The 21,990-nt window shown below is 33.2% G+C and overlaps 2 protein-coding genes across 7 annotated transcripts; both read left to right on the forward strand.

Annotated features, from left to right (window-relative positions):
• Positions 1-315: 315 nt before the first annotated feature.
• On the forward strand, positions 316-4,598 carry LOC105107246 (uncharacterized). 6 transcript variants are annotated; one of them, XM_011001127.1, is made up of 13 exons: positions 352-428; positions 531-665; positions 888-889; positions 1,122-1,221; positions 1,332-1,418; positions 1,798-1,914; positions 2,107-2,526; positions 2,647-3,053; positions 3,133-3,232; positions 3,349-3,408; positions 3,484-3,570; positions 3,680-3,808; positions 3,881-4,598. In XM_011001127.1, exons 5-13 carry the CDS (start codon positions 1,338-1,340, stop codon positions 4,178-4,180), a joined length of 1,701 nt encoding a protein of 566 aa, XP_010999429.1. In that variant the 5' UTR covers positions 352-428; positions 531-665; positions 888-889; positions 1,122-1,221; positions 1,332-1,337; the 3' UTR covers positions 4,181-4,598. The 6 variants fall into 6 exon arrangements, with proteins under 6 accessions (XP_010999405.1, XP_010999440.1, XP_010999429.1 ...); XM_011001119.1 differs by lacking the exon at positions 352-428 and having other exon boundaries at positions 468-665; XM_011001103.1 differs by lacking the exons at positions 531-665; positions 888-889 and having other exon boundaries at positions 316-460; positions 1,143-1,221.
• Positions 4,599-5,816: 1,218 nt separating this feature from the next.
• LOC105111212 (uncharacterized) lies at positions 5,817-14,790 on the forward strand. Its single transcript, XM_011006523.1, has 12 exons — positions 5,817-6,343; positions 7,995-8,629; positions 8,752-8,776; positions 9,035-9,089; positions 11,105-11,245; positions 11,351-11,415; positions 12,266-12,382; positions 12,898-12,968; positions 13,655-13,849; positions 13,968-14,082; positions 14,194-14,310; positions 14,485-14,790. The coding sequence occupies exons 1-12, from the start codon at positions 6,032-6,034 to the stop codon at positions 14,620-14,622; spliced, it is 1,986 nt and encodes a 661-aa protein (XP_011004825.1). The 5' UTR covers positions 5,817-6,031; the 3' UTR covers positions 14,623-14,790.
• Positions 14,791-21,990: the final 7,200 nt, after the last annotated feature.

Raw genomic sequence — 21,990 nt, forward strand, 5'->3', positions numbered from 1 at the left:
TTGCATCATACTTGCTATAGTTTTATGCTACATGTCAATAAAACAACTGGATTTTTTGGGGGCTCGCATAGATATAGCTAAAACACGACTTTGGTTTTTTGAACCACTAGTTTCTGCTCAGCTTTTTAAAAAACAGAAAAAAAGAAAAGGAGCCCATTTGCATGACTAGTCTCTCTCCATACAAGGTGGTTCTTTTGTTTATAAACCGAGTTTATTCTGTTATCATTTAATGTTTTTTGGACGTTTCCTTCATGAAGTGTATTTTTATATGCTTAGTGCATGTCAATGCTTTCTGGTAGTATTTGCCATCCATTTAATGCTATCTCAGAAAATCCTCAGCTGTGGGGTCTAAAGACAACTTATTTGCCTCAATGCATGCAGTGAAGTGTCGGGCTGGTTCAACTTTTAAACAGTTCAAGTCCATGGAGGTAAGAGTTTCAAGGCACAAGCATTGTAATAGGTAGCTTCACTGTTTTCTTTAGTAGTAAAATAATCATTATTGCTGCTAATCTTATTTTATCCTTCTGAAGGCGTGCTAGGACTGGAAATCAGAAAAAAGATGGTTTCTGGGAAGAGATAGAGCTGAAATATTCTGTATCTAAACATTAATATTGGTGCAGCTCCATGTCCATACCCTTAACGTTTTTAGGCTAACAAATAAGGAGGTACGACTACGAACACTTTTCTTGCCGAGTCTATGTTTTACAATTATTTTTCGGTTTTAAATTGCTGCTATGGCAGAAGCCGAGAAGTAGAAGTTAAAGCATATGATGGTTTCTGGTTATGGCTATCAGTTGGTAGCCTTTACTTGTTGTAACTTCATAATACTATTGGTGTAGCTTCATGCCCATACTCTATACTTTTTCTGGCCCAGCAGATACTAGCAGCTGTTAGATATATGGCTCTTCTGCAGTGATCTTAGAAATAGATCTCTATTAATAGAAAGTATGAACTCATTTTTTCTTCTGCCTCCATTTTTCTTTTCTAGTCAGTGAATCATCATCTAAGTCTTACACGCTTGTTCTGGTTGTTCATGTTTAGCTGCTGATGGACCATGTTTTAGGGTAAAAAAGAGAAGAACTTATTCTTCTTCGATGTCTTTTGCTATCTATCATGATCAGTTCTGTTCTTTTCATTGACAGTGATCCATTTCAAAGAAAATTTGATGTTGCTAAACAAGAACCAAACAGCATCTTTGAAGATTTTTGTCACCTTAAATCGGTAAGCCTTTACAGGTTGATATTTAGCAATAAACTATCTGCAGTCAGTTTACAAGTATATTTGCTTCTGTTAAGGTTTAACTTAGCTTGATTGTTAATTTTGTTTCACAGAATAAAATGGGACAGCTTGAGGACTGTGTTGAAGCCAAGAAGAGGCAATTTCCTAACACAGAGGTTCAAAATTCATTAAAGCAGGAGGTGGGTATATTTCTTGACTTATTTCTGTTCGAACTTTGTAAAAGCTTTAAGAAATTCATTAAGATTGCTAATGTTAGTACATGCTCAAGAACCCTGTTTATTTCTCCTCTGTAAAAGTTAGTTCCTTTCAAGGAAGTCTCTCTAGATGCTTTGCTCTTAACTTTTTGCTACCCATTGCAAGTTTAGACCAGAAATTTGGTCAATCTGCAGAGGAAGCTATGAACAATTGTAATTTATATAATTCGCCAGTGCTTGAGAAAAAATATCCAACAGTCCACAGCTGAGAAGAAATAGGACAAACAGAGAAGAGTCTTTGTTATTTTTTGTATTCTAGAATGCAACAATCTTTTCACTTATTGCAAGTTGTTTCCTCATGCAGATTTTAGATCTTCAAGACCGATTGCAGGACCAGGTTTTGTTTCGCCGTGCCTTGGAGAAGGCATTAAGTAGTAGGTCTTTTTCCCATGATATCATGACTGATAGGTCAATCCCCAAGGTAAGGTTTCTTGTTGTAAATCACATAGTAGGTTACATTTTGCCAATGCATACGTATCTCCTACTATGCACTGTAATTTACTAATCGTTGATTTAAATGTTTTGCCTAGCTGTTTCCCTTTCTCACCTTAGCAATAGGCTGAGTGAAACTGCTTCTAACAGCAATGCGACATTCATTTTACTGAAATTGCAGCCCACTAAGGATTTGATGAAGGAAATTGCAGTATTGGAACTGGAAGTAGTGTATATGGAACGGTATCTTCTCTCACTGTATAGAAAAATATTTGATCAACAAGCATCATCTCTGTCAACCAAGGATGAAAGGGAGGATGAGAGATTCAAAAAGAGTTCAGACGCACATAGAGGAATGTTTCCAGCAGTTCCTAGAAATGATGTCGTGTCAGTTAACGACAATTCCACTGATAATGCAAGTCATCTTACTTCACTAACCAAGGAATTCAATGACACTTGGGGACTGGAAAAACTGTTAGATTCCAGCATTCATCGATGTCATTCCTCAATATCTCAGCGGTCTATTGGAACTTCTCCTCCAACGCGATCTATAGCCAGAGCCATAGACTCGTACCATTCTCTCCCACTGTCAATGCTGGAGGTAACTTGATTGATTTGAAGTGTTCCTAGCAATCACTCCTGCAAAGTTTCTTCAACAACTGAACTTTGGTAAAAATTAGTAACTTTTTGAAAATTCTGTTCTCTTTCGTTTTCTTTTCAGCAAGCTTCGAATGATACTTCAAATGCAACCAGTCTAGCAGATCATCTTGGAACCTCTATTCGCTATGGTGTAGTAGAGACGCCGAACTGGCTTTCTGAGGAGATGATCAGGAGGATCTCAGCCATATATTGTGAACTTGCAGACCCACCTTTGATCAATCCTGATTATTCTTCCTCACGTATTTCAGTCTCTTCATCACCAAACGAGTTTCCATCACAAGGCCATGGTGATATATGGAGCCCCCGGTATGGGAACTTTTCATCCTTCAACTCATCAATTGACAATCCTTTCCACATTGGAGCCTCCAAGGAATTCAGTGGACCATACTGCTCAATGGCCAAGGTCCAACACATTTGTAGAGATAGTCAAAAGCTGAGAGATATTCAACATAAGCTGCAAGATTTTAGGTGAGTTCAGTGACCATAGCTGACAAAATGCACTATGCACCATATGGTCTAATGCTACTGTTGGTTAATCCTGTTTCAGGTCACTTGTCTCTCAGCTAGAAGGGGTTAATCCTAGGAAGATGAAACACGAGGAAAAACTAGCGTTTTGGATCAATGTGCACAATGCACTTGTGATGCACGTGAGGTTCTAAAGCTCATTATATATCCTCAAGATTCTACTCTGTTTTGTTCCTTTTTGCAGTTTTACTTCTAGTCTCCGAGCTAATGCATTACATTGCATTATGTTGCCCAACAGGCATATTTAGTAAATGGCATTCCACTAAATAACATGAAAAGGATGTCCTCAATACTCAAGGTGAGAAAAACTTTATCGCTCATCTTCAAGAAGAAAGCCTGTGTAACACCATTTAAAAGCTGTTGTATGTTTCAGGCAGCATACAATGTTGGGGGTCATACAGTTAATGTAGACATGATACAGAGTTCTATTCTGGGATGTCGGCTTCTCCGTCCAGGACAGGTAAATATGCTTCTCTGAAACTTCTATTTAACAACATTGCCTGCTAGTATGGTTTAGTTTCAGTTTTAACTAAGGTTTCCTAATAATGATGGAATATATCTGGATGCAGTGGCTATGGCAGCTATTTTCTTCTAAGACAAAATTCAAGGTTGGAGATGGAAGGAAAGCTTATTCTATTGATCATCCTGAACCTCGCTTGTATTTTGCACTTTGTGCAGGAAGCTATTCTGATCCTGCGGTATGTTCCATTATTCATGATTTGTATGCCGGCTGATGCTCCTCATTGAAGCAATGAATTGCGATTGTTCAGGTTCGAGTATATACTCCTAAGCGAGTGTTTGAGGATCTGGAAGCTGCAAAGGAAGAATACATCCAATCAACATTCATTGTACATAAAGAAAAGAAACTTCATATACCAAAGATTGTGGAGTCCTTCGCCAAGGATTTGGAACTTTGCCCTGCCGCTTTGATGGAAATGATAGAGCATTTACTGCCTAATTGTTTGCGGAAAAGAATTCAGGAGTGTCGGCACAGAAAATTTGGCAAGAACATCGAGTGGATTCCTCACAACTTCACGTTTCGCTATCTGCTTTCCAAGGAATTAGCCTAGTTACCTCATTACCTCAGCATGGGCGGGAGTGTTTGCAATATAATGTGGAAACGACAGAAGAATCATAACTGAAATTCATGGTCAACTAGGCAGTACCAAGTTGATTTAGACACCATATTGAAGTATCTATCTTAGAAGAATGATGATCAAATGGGCTTTATGATCAGAAAAATATTCCAACTGCTTGAGCTTATATGATCAACAATCTTCTTAGATCAGCATTGTTGTGATTTGGCTGTCATTCCCCTTCTCTTGTCTACAAAATCCATGATGATGGCATGATGCAAAGGAAGCAAAAGTTGATAGTATGGTTGTTACTACCTTGTGTAATATTTATCCATATTGCGTAACATTTTGTGAAAGGAATGTCTCAGCAAAATTTAATATTATCAACAGGAAGTATCTAGATAGTATTTCACGTGATAACTTCTTCACCATCTTTTATCTACACTTGATTTCTTTTCTTCTCTTTTTCTCCAACTTGACATGTTTATGTTAATTTTTTAAAATATTTTATATTTGAAAATGTATTAAAATAATATTTTTATTTTATTTTTAAAAATTTTATTTTTGATAGTGGATCAATCTCTGCTTCAAACGGTGGCTGAACCCCAGCAAACAGTGTCTGTTCTCTTTTTGACCAAGTGGAAAAGAACCAAAAAGAGGGAAGAAAAATTAAACACAATCTGACCTTTCTTGCTAGCCTTATCTGAGAGAGATAAGCTATCTCCCAACAAATATGAAGGAAAGGTTTCAAAAGTCAGAAAGTATGGGTGGGTGGGATTTTCCAAATTCATGGTCAACACTACGAATGCGCTGCTTCCAGTACTTGCCCTAGGATGTCAATAGAATCAAACATGGTGGAAACAGAACTATAAGATTTTTTTGTGAGTTAAATAAATTGAAAAAACAAAAAGGGCACAGAAACCTTGCTCCCGTGTCACATGTGCACGGTGCACCACCTGTCCATGGCAGGGCACCTTTTCCCTCAGCCACACAAAGCATCTTTTCTTGCTCCCTTTTCTTTGATGCTATGTGCTCTACATATCCTTTCCTTTCCTCTCCAAATAATTTTTTTTATTAAATATATCAATTTAAATGTAAACAATTTATTTAAAAGCTAAAAAACTCAGTTATCATACGGAAGAGATGGCAAAAAATAGATTCATTTTATAAAAAACATTATTATAATTTTACCAATTTATATATAAATAATTTATTTAAAACATAAGAAAACTCAATTTTCATACAGGGGAGTTGGCCAAAAATAGCTAGTTAAAAGAAAAGTCAATACATAGATCTATGGTAAGATTTGAATCTCGCAAATCATGTTAAAAACTTTCTAAGACTTTTTATTACTATTATAAAGTCGAAGATTTATTTTTTTTCGTGAATGAAATGCATGGTCATATATATATGTGTGTGTGCGTGGATTTCGAGAAAACAAATTCTTCACGTTAAATTCTTATACAAATTGAAGTGTTAATTTATGAATGTAAAATATAAGCTGTATGAACCATTTATAAAAATTGTTTCTGGATAATACATATATATGTGTGTGTGTGTGTGTGTGTGTGTGTGTGTGTGTGAAGATGTTCGTGACATGAAATTTGTTTACTTCGGTCTTGTCTTGCACTAGTGGAAAGCAAAAGAAAAGAAAGAGAAACAGGGATCTATCTCTTCAGAAAGCACCAGGATCACTTGCGCAACGCAGAATGGCCCAAACCCAGCACCCCTTTTTGGCGCTTCTGCCACATATAACAAAACCCTTGAAAAATAAAATATCACCTACAAACCCCGAGCTTCTTTACTCTTTTCAGTGCCAACAAAACCCACGTAGAGAAAACAAAAATGGAAGATGAGGGAATTGAAGCAGTGTTGGCTAAAGCTACAGACTTGAGATTAAAAATCAGTAATTGCATTCAGAAAGCAACCACCAACAACATTTCCAACAGCATAAAGAATCAATCTTTTGAAGAAGATAAGCAAGAGAGTGACGGTCTTGAAGAGAAAGGGGAGAAGAGAAAGAGTCATAATAATTCGGAGTTTCTTGATGGGGTTTTATTGAGTGAAGCAGAGGAAGGAGATGATGATGAGACCGTGAGGCTTTTGCATATCCGTGATGCTCTTGAGTCCCTTGAGAACCAGCTCTCTAACTTGCAGGTTTCTTTTCATTTTCTATGATTCCAATTTCTCTGTTCTTGTTAAAGTTAGGGTTTTGGCTTTTTACGCCAAAACACCAACCTTGTTGACAATAAGAGTGTTTTTAAGAAGAATATAAAATACCCATTTGTTTGTTTTTGATGAATAATGGATGAGACGTATAAATTGGGTTTTAGGTTCATTGTGGAGACCATATTTTGAAGTTTATGTCTTGTGCCCAAAGGCAAAAGCTTGAGCATGAATGGGAGTGGGTGAGAGGATTTGGTTTCTAAGGTTTGGGTTGATTTATTGTATTTTTCATATCTTTTGGCTTTGGAATCAGCTTTTCTTGCAAAATTGCTGTGACGAACTTATCATGTGATTGCTACTCATCAATTGGAAGCTGGGAAATTTTGTGCACATGAAAGCAGAGATAGAATTATTTTTATCATCTTGGATTGATGTTAACATTTTCAATTTTTTCCTACTTCATCATACAAATTATGATTTACTGAGACTGAAAAAAGCTATTCCATGTCATGCAACTAATTGTTTGAACGCCGTAGTTCTCTTGAAACTATGTTGAAAGTACTTGAGTTTGTCTTTGCTATAGTCCTGATGTAAATCATTTGACCAGTACCTACTATTCAAGATTGTAAAATGCTAAAGATTACTTACTGAATTCTTACTAGTGTTTACAAGTTGCTACAGCTGTGAAATATCATACACTAACCACAATGATTTCATTGTTCCTGTATGTTTGTAGTGGATTTCCTTGCTAATGACAAGGACTGTGACATATCACACACTAACCACAATGATTTCATTGTTTCTGTATGTTTGTAGTGGATTTCCTTACCAATGACAAGGAGATGGATTTGTTTTAAAATTGATTTTGTTGGCAGCAAAGAAAACTTTAGTTACTACTTGAATACTTTCTGCGAGGTCTTGATGAGTATTCGATTTCAGATCTACTGAGGCATGGATGCCTTGCGTCTAATTTGATGTGGTGACTTGTAAACATGGACAGGGGTGTGAATTATGTGTGGGTTTTAGTCCTTCACTAGAATGTGCTCTATCTTCACAGGGTTTTTGCTGCACATATTACGAACTAATAAAAGGACAGGGTATAAAATTTTGAAGGGGGTGTCAGGCTCACACAAACAATGATGTTTTAGAATACTTGTATGATCTGATAAATCAGTTTTGTTCATTTCTGTTCTGTGAGCCTAAGAAAATCTTTTGTTTCATGAACTGCTCTCACTTGACATCCTATCAATGTTCTCTCCATCTTGCTTTGAAATGGGATATTCCAATCATATTTTGCACTCTTTAACTTTTCAGCTTACATACATTCTCTTCTTTTTGTTTCTTTAATGTAATTTCCTTCGTCATGTGTGCATGCACTTGTGTGCTAGTGCGGGTGGAGATATTGTGGTGGCATGGAGAATATTGGTAGTATAAATAACTTGTGATTGACAATGAAGAGAATGAGGTAGTAAACTTTTTCAGTCCAAAGTTTAGTTGTATGATTTATGCATATGGGAATTATCCAAAATCAATAGGTAATACCTTTCTTTATTCAATAAAAGGACATGTATAGAGACAAACTTCTTTGAGATGCAATACATAATTGTTAGGAGCTCTTTAATTGTTTCCCTCTGGTGGCCAGGCTTTGCAGCAGCAGCAACGTTATGAAAAAGAAGTTGCCCTTGGTGAGATTGAACATAGCCGCAAGATATTATTGGATAAGCTTAAGGAGTACAAAGGGGAAGACTTGGAAGTAATAAAGGAAGCCTCTGCATTTGCTGGGGAAACTGTGGAGCATAATAATGATCTCTTGCTTCCTCCATATCCTAGCCGCTTTCCACAGTCCTTGATTTTAAACAATCACCATCTTTCGCACTTTCATTCCACACACAAGTCCAATGGGATAATAAATGGTGAAGCAAAGAGGTATCAGGACGAGTCAGAAAGCAATCAGGTACCAACTGCATCCAACTCAAGAAAAGGGTTGGGGCACATCATCAGTACAACAGCCAAGACTGTGATTAGCCTTGTTGGTGTAATATCAGTGTTAAGCTTGGCTGGTTTTGGACCTGGCATTGGAAAGAAAAATGTTACTCTCAAGGTTTTGGGCTTGTGTCGGCAACCAGCAGCTGATGAGAGGAAACAAAGTGTTCAATGCCCACCTGGGAGAATCCTGGTACGGCAACATGGGGAAGTTCGCTGCGTCGTGAAAGAAAGGGTGGCAGTTCCTTTTAATTCAGTGGTTGGAAAGCCTGATGTAAATTATGGAAGTGGATAGTTTCATAATTGGTGTCTTATCTTGACTCTCTTTCGAAAGTTTTGGTAGATTTATTGTCTATCTTTTTTACACTTCCATTCTTCATTATAGTGAATGAAGAGTTTGCTTCAATGACCTGTAGTATTCACGATACTCGCAAGTGGTGCGTATGCATGATCTTTATTGCAGTTGATAATTGGAAATCCTGTTTTCCAAATCTGAGAAGCCACGTTAGATCCTAAATAAAATTGGTTGCTTCACAAATTATACAAAACTTCCATTCGTTGCAGTCCTTGGCTTTTTCTTCATGTTGACATTAATTGTGATTATCAGGAGGGCTTGCTGTCGGCAGTTGACAGTGTATCGATTATGGTTTCTCTTTGAATGCCAATGTCTCCTTGACTGAACCCTGGAAACGTGAACAGCGGAAAGTTTTGGCCACTATTAACTATGGTTTCTCTTTGAAGGCCTCTCACAGGGGTCAGACTTGAATTGGTTCTGCGCATCTGGTGAGATACTAAGATTAATGTCAGCCCAAACTTTTTCAAGCATCTTCCGAAGGGGTTGAAGGTCTTGTTGAGCAGTTACAGATGCTACAAATTTTAACCCCCATATTATACACGTCCAGGCCTTTTCTCTGAGTCCAGATTCCTGTGCCAGCATGGGACATATCCAAAATAAAGCAGCAACTATGTGAGAGTCGCATCTTCAGTCACCAAGTCCAAATCATGGATGCCAGCTTTCAAGAAATACACTGTCCCAGGTCATGCATTGTACTAGAATGACCCCACCAGAGTAGAAAAATAATCTTGGCTCCACCACAACCTGAAAGGTTAAAATTTAAATTTCTGCACCCAAGGCAACGGCTCAGCGGTGGAATGGCGTTTTACGCCTTCTGCTGTCACAGATTCGAGTCTTGGAGTTGCATGCCTGTCAGCCCCGCGCTGCCTTACCTGCCTGCTGGGTTTGCAGGGTGTTCAGTGGGCCGTGGGGATTAGTCGTGGTGCGCGTAAGCTGGCCCGGACACCCCACGTAAATCAAAAAAAAAAAAAAATTAAATTTCTTTGGTTTCAGCCAAAGCCAGGTTTTTTTTTTTTTTAATAACAGAACCTAACTGATGAAGCTGCTTTCTATTCATCTATATGAGTGCTTCAAAGCTAACCGATTTCAGCTGTTTATCATTTCCTCCCAAGTTCTTCTTTGTCTCTGTTACTAAGTGTTCACCAGATGATGAGTCTCACTATCAGCACTCCTACTACAAGGGCTACTACGATCCTCTCTAATGGTTAGTATCTTTTGCTTTCCATCTCTCTCTCTCTCTTTTGACTTCTTTACCTAATTTTTTTTGGAAAAAACTGCAACTATAACTTACAGATACAGGCATCAATAAATGTGACATAAGAGATGTCTCTAAGCATTATGTAATACAAAAATCTGGTCCAAGATTCTTGCATCAGCAATCCATGGGAGTTATCATGGGTCAGGAGAGAGCAGTGGCGGAGACACAATGAAAATTAAGGGGGCAATTGCCCCCTTAATCCCTTTTTTTTTAATATTTTTTATTAAAATTTTAATATAATAACTTAATAATTTTAAATTTTTTTATTAACTACTAATTGATACAAGCTTTTCTTTTTTAATTATTTTTCATGCCTCTCTTCATTCTACAAAATTTCTTTTCAAGTTCTAAACTATTAATTAATTAAATAAATAACCTTTTATGTAAGTTTTTTTATTATTTTTATTTAGTTTTAATTTTATTTTTTAATAATTAGTTATTAAAAATATTAAAATTTATAATAATTTATGAATTTATTAAAGTAATTATAAATTTATTAAAATAATATGTGTATGGATAATATTATATGTATATGAATATGAATTGAAATGAGTTTTTATAAATTAATATATATTTTGTTATGAATTTTATATAAAAAAATAATGTTGATTAACTTAGTAGTAATTAAAAATAAATTAAAAATAAAAAATTGAACAATTTAAAAATTTAAAAATTTAGAGATACAATAAAAAAAAAATTAAAAATATATTAATATTTATATTTAACTCACTTATATAAAATAATAAGTCAATAAAAAATTATTGTCAATAATTTTAAAATATTTTTAATAAAATTAAAAATAAAGATTATAAAACAATTTAAAATATAAAAACTTGAAAAAAATAATTATAATGTAAAATTTTTTATTTTAAAAATATTTTTAAATTAATTTTATTTAACACATGTTTTTTAAATTTATTTTTTTATTAGTAATACATGTTTATATAATATATAATATTAAATATTTATTTGTAATTCGACCATCATTTAAATTTTTTTTAGCTCCACCACTGGGAGAGAGAGAGGCAGCACTCCACGGGCTTGAATGCAGAACTCCAAAATATTCCAGAAGTAGCGTCGTTTTTCTTTTTACCTTTTCCCTGGCTATATTTTCTTGGTTTTTGGTATTCATTGTATGATCTGGCTATATACAAAGATTTGGAAAGGAGTGTAAGATTAGAAGTTGGTGCATTTAGTGAAGAGCAACAGGCTCTGATGGTCAAATCATGGAATTCCATGAAGAACAATGCTGGAGAATGGGGCCTGAAGTTCTTCTGCGAACTTACTTTAATACCAAGCGGGTTTGGGATTTAATCTTGAGTATACGTTGAACGAGATAGTTTTTATTTGCAGAATCTTTGAGATTGCACCACTGCAAAGAAGCTGTTCTCATTTTTGAAAGATTCAGAAGTTCCTCTGGAGCAGAATCCAAAGCTTAAACCTCATGCCGTGACTGTCTTTGTTATGGTCAGTCTATTCGTTTCTCCTATCTACATAACTATTTCAATTACTTCCGTACTATATGCTTACTAGAAATATGGTAGTCGGGTAAGCAACATAGGCACTGCTAGGTTTTTAAAGGAACCACAGCTTGTGAAGAGCTCAGATTTGATGTCTTAACAAGCTATGGGATATATCACAAAAGGAAAAAAAGTTAAAAATGAAATTTCTGTTGGATTAAGCTAAAGTTGAAGGTAGAGAAACACAACACCTGGCTTGATTAGGATCTGGATAGATAGTTTGAAATAACTCATATAGATAACTTGGATGATGAAGATTCTGACAAAGAGAACTAGGCAGGCTATTGAGGCATGACAATTATGTGAGTTGGGTTTTTCATTTTCTCAAACCGGCCTAAAGAAAGAGTGCTAACTTCTCAAAAATTATTCCAAAACAGAATGAACATTGCTAGAAATAACTTGAAAGCAATCAATCGCCGATATAAACCATGTCTTGTGTAAGTGTGATCATTCTCTACTGTGTCCTGGTTAAGTACTCTGACTTAAACCATGTGCTATCCTGCTTGTTAACAATGTCTTTAGATAATTCCTTGGAACATAAATTCGAAGACCTAAATGCTAGAAGGAATAAAGAAATTCCGTATTTGGTCTGGGACTTCAACAATGGCAGTTTGATCCTGTAGGCAAGTCACTATTCATGAAAGGAGAATCCCAGGGCCAAGTCAAGTGCAGTATGAAATAGGAAACAAGTTGCATTTAAGTGCTTATTTCTTCTTGAGCTATCTTTGAAATAGTGAATGGATGGATTTTTTTATTGCAAGTGTTAGAATAACTAAGATTTAAGATGCCCGTTACAGACCTCTGAATCAGCAGCGCAACTCCGGAAGGCTGGCAAAGTCACTGTCAAAGAGTCCAGTCTGAAAGATTTAGGAGCTACTCATTTGAAATACGGGTTTGTCGATGAACATTTTGAGGTAACAATGCAATTAATAATTAACTGTTATGTTGAAATTAAGTTATCAATCTATTCATTAACCAACCCTAATAAATTCAGGAACATCCTCTTTACTTAAGCAGCAGAACATGATTTGCTTAACTAATTATCCACAGAATTCATAGGGAGAAGCTTATGACCTGCTGGTTGCTGGTATAGAAAAATGAAATGAAGTCCCCTTCACAGACTCCTTGAGCAAGACATTGGGAGGGAGACATTATATCTGATGAATTAAGCTTGAATTTTTGTCATAAAAATGTTCAAGTAGGGTTCTTTGATCATTCTGTATTAGTTATTGAATAAAAAGGTGAACCAAGAATGTATCAGAATTGGTCATTCTTTTCTGTTAATGTTTTAGCTATCAGAAGAGGTCATTTTTCACTCTGCGTATCTAATTCTGCTGTACTGTTTTCTTTGAATAACATGGTGAACGAAGAAGCTATCAGAATAGGTCATTTTTTCGTGATGTTTTTCCTGTCTCAAACCCCGTTGTAGCTTGTTCTTCTTCCAAATGCCATAGTTGCTGATGACACTGCCATAGAAGTAATGCCGACTACACTGTTACAGTATTTGAAAATGTTGCCAATGAGCATGTAGCTCAACCGTCCGGCATCCATGTCCCATCTACCTTGTAACCAAAATCCAAAAAAGAAAGTGTGAGAAAATGCAACCGTTGGATTTCACATCAATATATGCTCCCCAAATTTGAACGGAATTTACAGATGGTTCAAATCCTAAAGAGAGATTGATATACAAATTATTATAATTTGAAAGTCAACTTTCACCATCAACACCCTTCACAAATATATGAGGGTAGCAAACACTGGAGAACCAGGTTCAGTAGTTTTGTGCACTGTATTTAAACAGAATCATAACTCTGTTTATTAAAATCAGCCTTCAAAACTGAAGAAAAAAGAGGGGGGGAAACTGAAAAATCAAGGGGGACAGCTGTTGAGCGAGTGTCTGTGGAGAATTTACTTATAGGATCTCCATTAACAATTGAAGAAAATTTCAAATTGAATAGTTGTATCCTGTCGAAGATATACTAGCCATTGGTCAATCCCATTACAATGCCAATCCAAATTGAATAATTAAAACCACGTCCGCCACAAACAACCTGGCCTGGCCCCTGGTTTTTGGACATTTGGTTTGCTGGTAACTTTTGTGAATTATTATTATAGTCCAACAAAATGGCTTTCCAAAGCCACGAAGAGTCAATCTCATCTTCTCTGAATTTGGCTATATAAATGAAAAGCTATCCAAGATGGGCTCAGAACACCAATCCCATTTTTATAAAATCACCAACCTGTCACATTCTAAAACACCGGGCCACTATGTGTTCCTCGGAGTTCAAGGGTTTCACAGAAGAACAAGAAGCTCTTGTTGTGAAGTCATGGAGTGCAATGAAGAAGAATGCTTCAGAATTGGGTCTTAAATTCTTCTTGAAGTAAGCCAGTCTTGTCCTTTTAATATCCTCCTGTGCACCAACAAGTTCAGGTTCAACACTGCATTTTCCAAATGTTATAGTACAAGTTGTTTACTGTTGCATTAATTGATGTTTGCAGGATATTTGAAATTGCTCCATCAGCACAGAAACTGTTCCCATTCCTGAGAGACTCAAGCGTTCCTGTCGAGCAGAATCCAAAACTCAAGCCCCATGCCATGTCTGTCTTTATCATGGTAGAAACCCACCTTTTATATTCTGTTGATACTTTGTCCATCACCAAGTTCCATGGGTTCATTGCCTCCAAAATCTTACACTAAAATATCCTGTACCGTGTGATATTGCAGACTTGTGAATCTGCTGTGCAGCTAAGGAAAGCTGGGAAAGTAACAGTGAGAGAGTCCAGCTTGAAAAAATTAGGAGCTGTCCACTTCAAATATGGTGTGGTTGATGAACATTATGAGGTATAATTGTTAATAATCAACCTGTGATCAAATTAAAACTAATTAGCAATATAATTCAAATAAAACAAAAAACACTTTATTTTTGTTTTGGGAACAAATCTGCCCATTTTAAGAACTAAACTAGTGTGCATACACCCTGTTTTATTCAACTTTGCCTATGTAAATGTTGCACAGGTAACAAAGTTTGCCTTATTGGAGACAATTAAGGAAGCTGTACCTGAAATGTGGTCACCAGATATGAAGAAAGCATGGGGAGAGGCTTACGATCAGCTAGTTGCTGCTATCAAGACAGAAATGAAGCCCCCTTCCTAGGTTTCTTGAATGAATTAAACTTTGCAAAATTAAGCATGTGTGTTATGCTAATCTTTGTTTACTAATCCGGGTGTCTGGGAATGTTTGCTCATCATGTATTTACTAGAGTTTGGCCCGCGCTCGGCAGCGGGTATGTTTGAATAAAACTTATCATATTTTCATAATCGTGTGAAGAATCCACGAAGCTATATATCAATTCAATTATACAGATGTTGTGATTTTTTAACAAATATAAAATCCCTCCTCAAAAAAAAAAAAAAAAAAAAAAACCAATTTCAGTCACAAAAGGACTTTTTTTTTTCCTTTTCATTTGACCACGTTGTGCTTGTAATTTAAACAAATTTTAATATAATTTTTAAAAATATAAGTGTTTGGAAAAAAAAAACTTCCTTTAAAAAAAGCAGATATAATATCTTGAAAAAAAAAACCAGCTAAAAGCTTATTATAAGAAAATCATGTCTTCGTCTGCTTCTAAATCCAAATTACTATGGAGGTTTAATAACCTGCAAGTAGCTAGCTAATGCCAAAATCTCCTCTGATCTTTCTCTTCGATGTGATAATTCTTACAAAGATATTTCAAAACAAAAAATCAAAAGTGGGCCCAAATTATTTGTTTAATCTAGTCAATCCAATCCTTAACTTAAAAAATATTATTTTAATAAAAATAAAGTATTTTGTCCGCTTATTACAAAGTTTTAGATTCAAAGAAGCAGTGCCATGCTAGCTATTTCTTAGCAGCTTCTCGGAGGCACCTAATAATCTTTCTACACGAGTTGTTATCACTATTTTTGAACAATATCCTCCATGACAGTGATTTATAATGTTTGGTAATGAATTAACGTACAAAAGATCTGTTAATTTTTTTTTAGATATTGTTTGTTTTTGTGCTTTAAAAAAATAAAAATATTTTACAAAAATTCAGCTGGAGATAGCTCAATTGATGGGCCTCAAAATTAATATTATGATTTAAGGGAGCCTTAACATCACCCCCACAAATCCCATGAACTAATCTGGAAAGTAAGAGCATTAGATTCTTATATTAAAAAGCATGTACAATCTTACAAATAGAGCGCAAGGGAGGCCAAAAGACAAGGCTCCTGCTGTATTTTATCCCTCCAAAGCTTCAACAACTATTTCATTGCTTTAGATGCATCTAAAGGAGGGCTGATCTTGCATTACAATTAATCTAGCTATAGAAGGTGGAGGAAACCCTATCGTACGCCATTAATCACGTTTTTCTACACTCTGAAATCGATGGAAGAAACAAAAAAGTTCATTTCATTATTGTTTCTGTGGTTTTAATAACCAATTCGCGGATTGGGTCAGTGCAAGCGGAATCTTACAGCGCCATTCATCAGTGGCCAGGATTTTTGGGTCACTTCTATCCGAATACGGCAATATTGTTTTGTTCGGCGTAAAACCCATGTTGTCCGGCGTAAAGCCCATGGTGTCCGACTGAGCAAGAGAAGCACTAGCTTTGCTAGCAAGTGCACATAATTCTTGTAAGGATAACGGGACATTTGACTTGGATAGTGGCACGAGGAAATAAAGTTGACCCAATTGTAGTTCCTCGTCATCTGGCACTTGAGGTAGGTGACAATCAATGTACATGGATTCTGAACTGCAGAGAAAGCTTTTGGGGTTCAGGGAGAGTATATGGCTGGCTTTGACTGGTTGCCTGAATTCTTGTAGCCTTCCATCTACGTGAATGATTTGGGCTGTGGATGGCCAGTTCAGACCACCACCACGACCAACCTTTTTTTTGTATTGAGGTGATGCACAATTGCCCATCTTCTAAAGAGAGGGGAAGAATTTTTTTTGTTTTTAAAACTGAAGAGAGAGTAGAGTGATGAATTGGGTTGTTCATGGAAGGAATCAACAAGTGATTAATTTATACAGGGAGGGAAAAGGCATGGGCGAGAATATTATAAGGTCAAGAATATTGACCCAACAAAAGTGATTTAAACAGGAGAAGTATCAACTAAAAATCTTTAACGCGTGGAGGATTACATGGAACTTTAAATAATTAGTTCACAATGCTTTTTTTTCTTATTGGATCAAATTATAAACTTATTTATAGGGGAAAGGTGAGATTGAAAGATGAAAAACTAAAATATATAAAAAAACATGGAAAGAAAGGATGATTTTAAAAATTTTAGATGAAATGTTAATTGTAATCGTCTTACTTTTTAAATTATAAATACGAGATTTCTTTAATTTTTAAAATCTAAGAATAAAATCAATTTTGATCTAATTTTTTTTTTTATTTCTTGGCTTTTGATTTGAGAGAAACTCGCATATAAAGAGAGATTTCTTGTTAGCATCAATTCCAATAACAAAAACAATTGAAATTGATGTTAAATTGTTTTGTTTAACGATAAAAGTTCATATTAGATTTTTTTTTCTTAAAATTGCTTAGAAAAATAAATCTAAGCTTGATAAAATATTTTATTTCGAGTTGATTTCAGGTTTTGTGATGATTTTTTAGGTTTTCTAGAGCATGAACGAGTTTATCAAGTTGTTCATGATGCTTTCTAGGTATTTTAAATAAAAAATAAATTAAAAATTTATTTTTTAAGTCGAAAAAACTTTTGTCCTATTTTTTTGGCTACTACAATGGCTAAAGACTAGGTAATATTAAATGATAAATTGTCTATTTTAAAAAAAAATCAAATCAAACAACATGTCATTCATTCTATAAAAAATTTAAAGACTTAAACATACGAGTTTACTCTTACAAGCCCATACATGGCCCTTACTAAACAGGTCACACATGCTGCTTAACTTGTCAAGCTTAGTAGCGCTTGTTTTTGTTAAAAAAATATTTTTTAATTAATTTTTTTATATGTATTTTTTCAAAATAATTTTTAAATTTATATGTCAATTAATAATCAATCTTTGTTTTATTATGTTTATCTAGAATTTTTGAATAACAGTTATTTTATATGCATTTGATGTTTTGAGAAATTGTTCTAATTTATCTATAATTTTTTTAATTTTTGTATAAATAAGATTTATTTGAAAAAATTAAAAATATTTATTTTTGAATAATATTTTTAATATATGTAACCTTGTCTAATGTTTTTTTTATTTTTATATTTAATTAATTTCATGTGTCTATTTTTATTATTATTTAATTAAATAAAAAATTAATTTTTGTGAGTAAGGTCATTAGACACAACCATGTCCAAGATCCAAGTTACAAGGCTGAATATGAATCTTAATTTTGTTTAATTTTAATTTTAATTTATTGTTAATTTTTATTTAGTTATTGATTACCAATTAATTAATTTTATTAGATGTATACATAAGTTTCTTTATTTTTATTTTTGATTTTTTTTACAAGAAAGACGTTAAAAATATATTAAAAAAACTATATATTTATTAAAAATACAAAATCTGACTCGTTACAAAATAGCGGTGAAATAGCTAGTAATGAATAAAATGTGAGCCACTATATTTTGATATGATTAATTAGCATAAGAAACAACGGCGCTGTGTGGCTGCCAAACAGTTATGACACGGCGTTGTGTGGCTACCAAGAAGAGATCTGCCCACATTTGCAGGGTTTATATATATTCATCGCTAGGATCTTGAAGTATCACGTAGTTTATAATTCAATCTTGATATTGCAAGATTAAATTGAGAGGGGTGAAAAAAAATTAAAAAAAAGGGATTAAATTGAGAAAATAAAAAAATAAAAAAAACCAAATTATAAAAAAATAAATAAAAATATTAAAAAAATATTTGGTTCAATTCAATTTTATAAGTTTAAAACTAAAAAATCTCAACTGAACTGCTTTAGTTAAAAATATAAATTAACCAAATCAAAAAAAATTAAATTGAATAAAAAACAAACCCATCATAAAACATATTACAAAGTCTAAAAAATCACAAAAAAAATATAATTTTATATTTTTAATATAAAATAACTGAATCGAACCGAATAAAATATAATAGGTTGAATTTTAGTTTTTAATATAAAATAATTGAATCAAATATAATTAAAATTGATTGATTGAAATTAGTTTCAGTTCAATTCTAGTCTTATTTTTTATATTTTATAAAATTTTAATTTTATTATTTTTATAAATAAAAATCAAACCTAACAAAAAATAATAATAAGAACGTACCCCTTCATCATCAATTTCAACATCTAAGAGATTAATATGATTCGATGTTTATGGACCTTCAATCGAGCTTTCACAGTGGCAGTTCACATCACTCTCAACGCGGTTACTCGGCCGAAGTGATCATTAAGGGTATGGAAGGTTTCCCTCTTGGAAGCCTCGAGGTAAGGGGAAAAGGAACAATAATTTATAGGAACTATTTCTTATCTCAAGACTCTGTGGTGCTTAGACTGACTTGACTTATCCTCCTTTCACATTTCTTTACTGTTCTTGGGACCGTAGCCTTGGCGTTTTCCGGCTCAATTACTAGCCATCTGAGGCAAAATGTCCATTTCCCATCTATAAATGTCACCTTCATTCTTTTATCATACATGCGGGACCATTCTCCGTTTGTCTACGCTCTATCTGTGCCTGCTAATTTAAACATGACCATTCAAGTGCTTGTTAATGACAGACAGATGAAAGAGTTTCCTTAACCACCATCCGCACTGTTATAGTTTAATTGATTGGGTATTAAATTTATTATGTAATAATTATAAATTTGAGTTCTTTTAAAATTATTAAAAATATATATAGCTGTTAATCTTAAAAAATTATTTGAAATTATTAACCGCTTGCTAATGCTTAAAATTAGTATATTAATTAGTAGAAGACAGTTGGTATTTTTCTTAGGAGTAATTGTGATAGAATGTGCCAATTATGTATAACAAAATTTACATATTGCAGCTTGTCTAGACCATGAACATATATACTGATATTATGGCTTTGGTATCCAACCAATTCACCTATCATATCTAAGACTCAAGGAAACTTCTTGTTTTATTTGTTTTACAACTCACAGATTAATATTGTTTGAGACTTCTATAAAAGGTTCCCAGGACTTGATTCGTGTGATAATGTTAAGCATGGAATTGTGTTGAACTTCCAGAATTCGAACCAGCATATTTGACAGCCTGACCATTGGTTCTATTGGAGGACACTAAAGGGCCGGTTGTTTTATATTATGGTATTCGGGAGCACATTTATTTGGTTTGAATTTCAAAATATGCTTATATAAATGATGATATTTCAAAATATTTAAATAGCTTGGATACAGGATTTATGTGTTGAAAAACCAATTAATTTATTGATTTATTTTTTTTATCAAGCTAGGTGGTAGTTGATATATAGTGATTGGTAGGTTAAAATGGTTGATGTGAGTAAAAAGTTTCATTTAATAAATTTTTGAAAACTCTCATATGCATAAATAAATAATTTTTTAGAGATATAAAATAATGATATTTAAAAAAAAAGATATTCTGAATATATATAGAGAGAATAAATATTATAAACCAAGAGTTTGAAGAATTTATAATATGTTTATAGCATACAAGTATTTTATTTTATAAAGGTGAAGAGATAAATTGTAATTTTATCCTAATCATTATAATAATAAAAAATATTTTTAAAATATATATTAATAAGAGATAAATATCTTTTAAAATATTTATTTATAAAAATCTTACAAACAACAACACGGTAATTTCTGATAATTTTTCTATAAATATTTTAAAAAATTATCTTGAAGTTTCATTATATTGAAATATTGAAGTATTGGAAATTATATTGAAATATTGAAGTATTGGAAGTCATAAATAATTATGAGGCCAAGCATGAAGAGAAATAATATATGAAGAAACTATAAGTAGAATTCATAATAATAAAAAGTTTAACATCAAATATAGAATTTTCTTTAGTATAAATACATTATAAATTAAATTTTAAAGTTCATCATTCTATGACATGTTACTTTGTGAAAATATTAACGAAAATGCTATATTTAAAATACTTATTAACTTAAAAGCGGAAGAGTTTAATTCTAGATTAATAAATTGAGAGCGACTTTTTTAGAAATAGAGGGAATTGACCATTTTTAGCAGTACACGGAAACGCCTTGCCTTGCTGCCCGCTAGAGCAAGCATCATTGGCATAAAGAAGAAAGTGTAGTGTGTAATCTTCGATTGTTTTGCAAACCCGTCCCCTCATTTGACATGGAATTTCAAGATTTAGGTATCTACACTTCAAAGGAAACTTTCCTCTAAATTTATAGAATGTTGTATTCAGCACAGCCTGGTTAAGACTGATTAAGAGTGTATTTGGAATTATGATAATGATGGTAATTTAATTTTTTTTAATAAAAAATATTAGCACATTAAAACAATCTGAGAATATAAAAATATTATTTTAAATAAAAAAATTAAAAAAATATAATTTACACTTATTTGCAAACACGCACTCTTGAAATCAATGGTGTTGTCTATTAACATCTAAAAGAAAGCACTAAACCGACCGAGGAAAATGAGTTGAAGATATGTGCGCTTCTTCCAGGAAAAGACCTCGTCAACGACCACAATTGTTGCCGCGTTAATTATTTGGGTCATTGGGCGGTGATATTCACGTAGCGCATTTAAAAGACATAACTAGAGTTTCTTAAATAGATTATATCCTTGAATTATAGAAAAAAATCTCATATATTTTGAAAAGTTAATCATTTATAAAATTCTCTTGAAAATAATATATATATATATAAGCAAAAAACAACTATGAAAAATAATTAAAAACAAAAGAATAGAAAAATAAAAACATAAAAAATAGTATTTAAACCTCATTGTTGAATTTTAATTAGTTTAATCTAATAATCAAATTTAAAGTTATAAATGTTTTTGTTAAATTGTTTGTTTGACATGTTTAGATTTATATATATATATATATAGATTTTAACATGTATAATTAGTCTATAAACATATTCACGCTAAAAATAAAAAAAATAAAAGTTGGCAACAAAAGCTAAGAACCTGGTTTTTCCTAAATAACCGAATAGATTTGTGCATCTAGACTAAATATTTTATCCTAATTAGTTTATTTATTACTTCAGATGAATTGGGTGTTTATAAGTGTGGTAGTAATTATTTTTTAAAGTATTTTTTATTTAAAATATATTAATATATATATATATATATAAAAAAAATAATTTTTAATATTAGCATATCAAAATAATCTAAAAATTTAAATTTTAGAAAACACGATGTAAACCGTTACCAAAGTAGCCCTGTATATTAAGCGGTTAAAAGTCACAAAGTTGTCACAGCTTCTGAGGTTTATTTCATTCTTACTCTTATTATTATTATTATTATTATTATAAATGCACAATATATATTTACTTTATTATGTTACGGTGTTGCTTTGTAGAATATTAATA

The sequence above is a fragment of the Populus euphratica genome, unplaced genomic scaffold (assembly GCF_000495115.2).
Source record: "Populus euphratica unplaced genomic scaffold, PopEup_1.0 scaffold3.1, whole genome shotgun sequence".
Lineage (NCBI taxonomy): Eukaryota > Viridiplantae > Streptophyta > Magnoliopsida > Malpighiales > Salicaceae > Populus > Populus euphratica.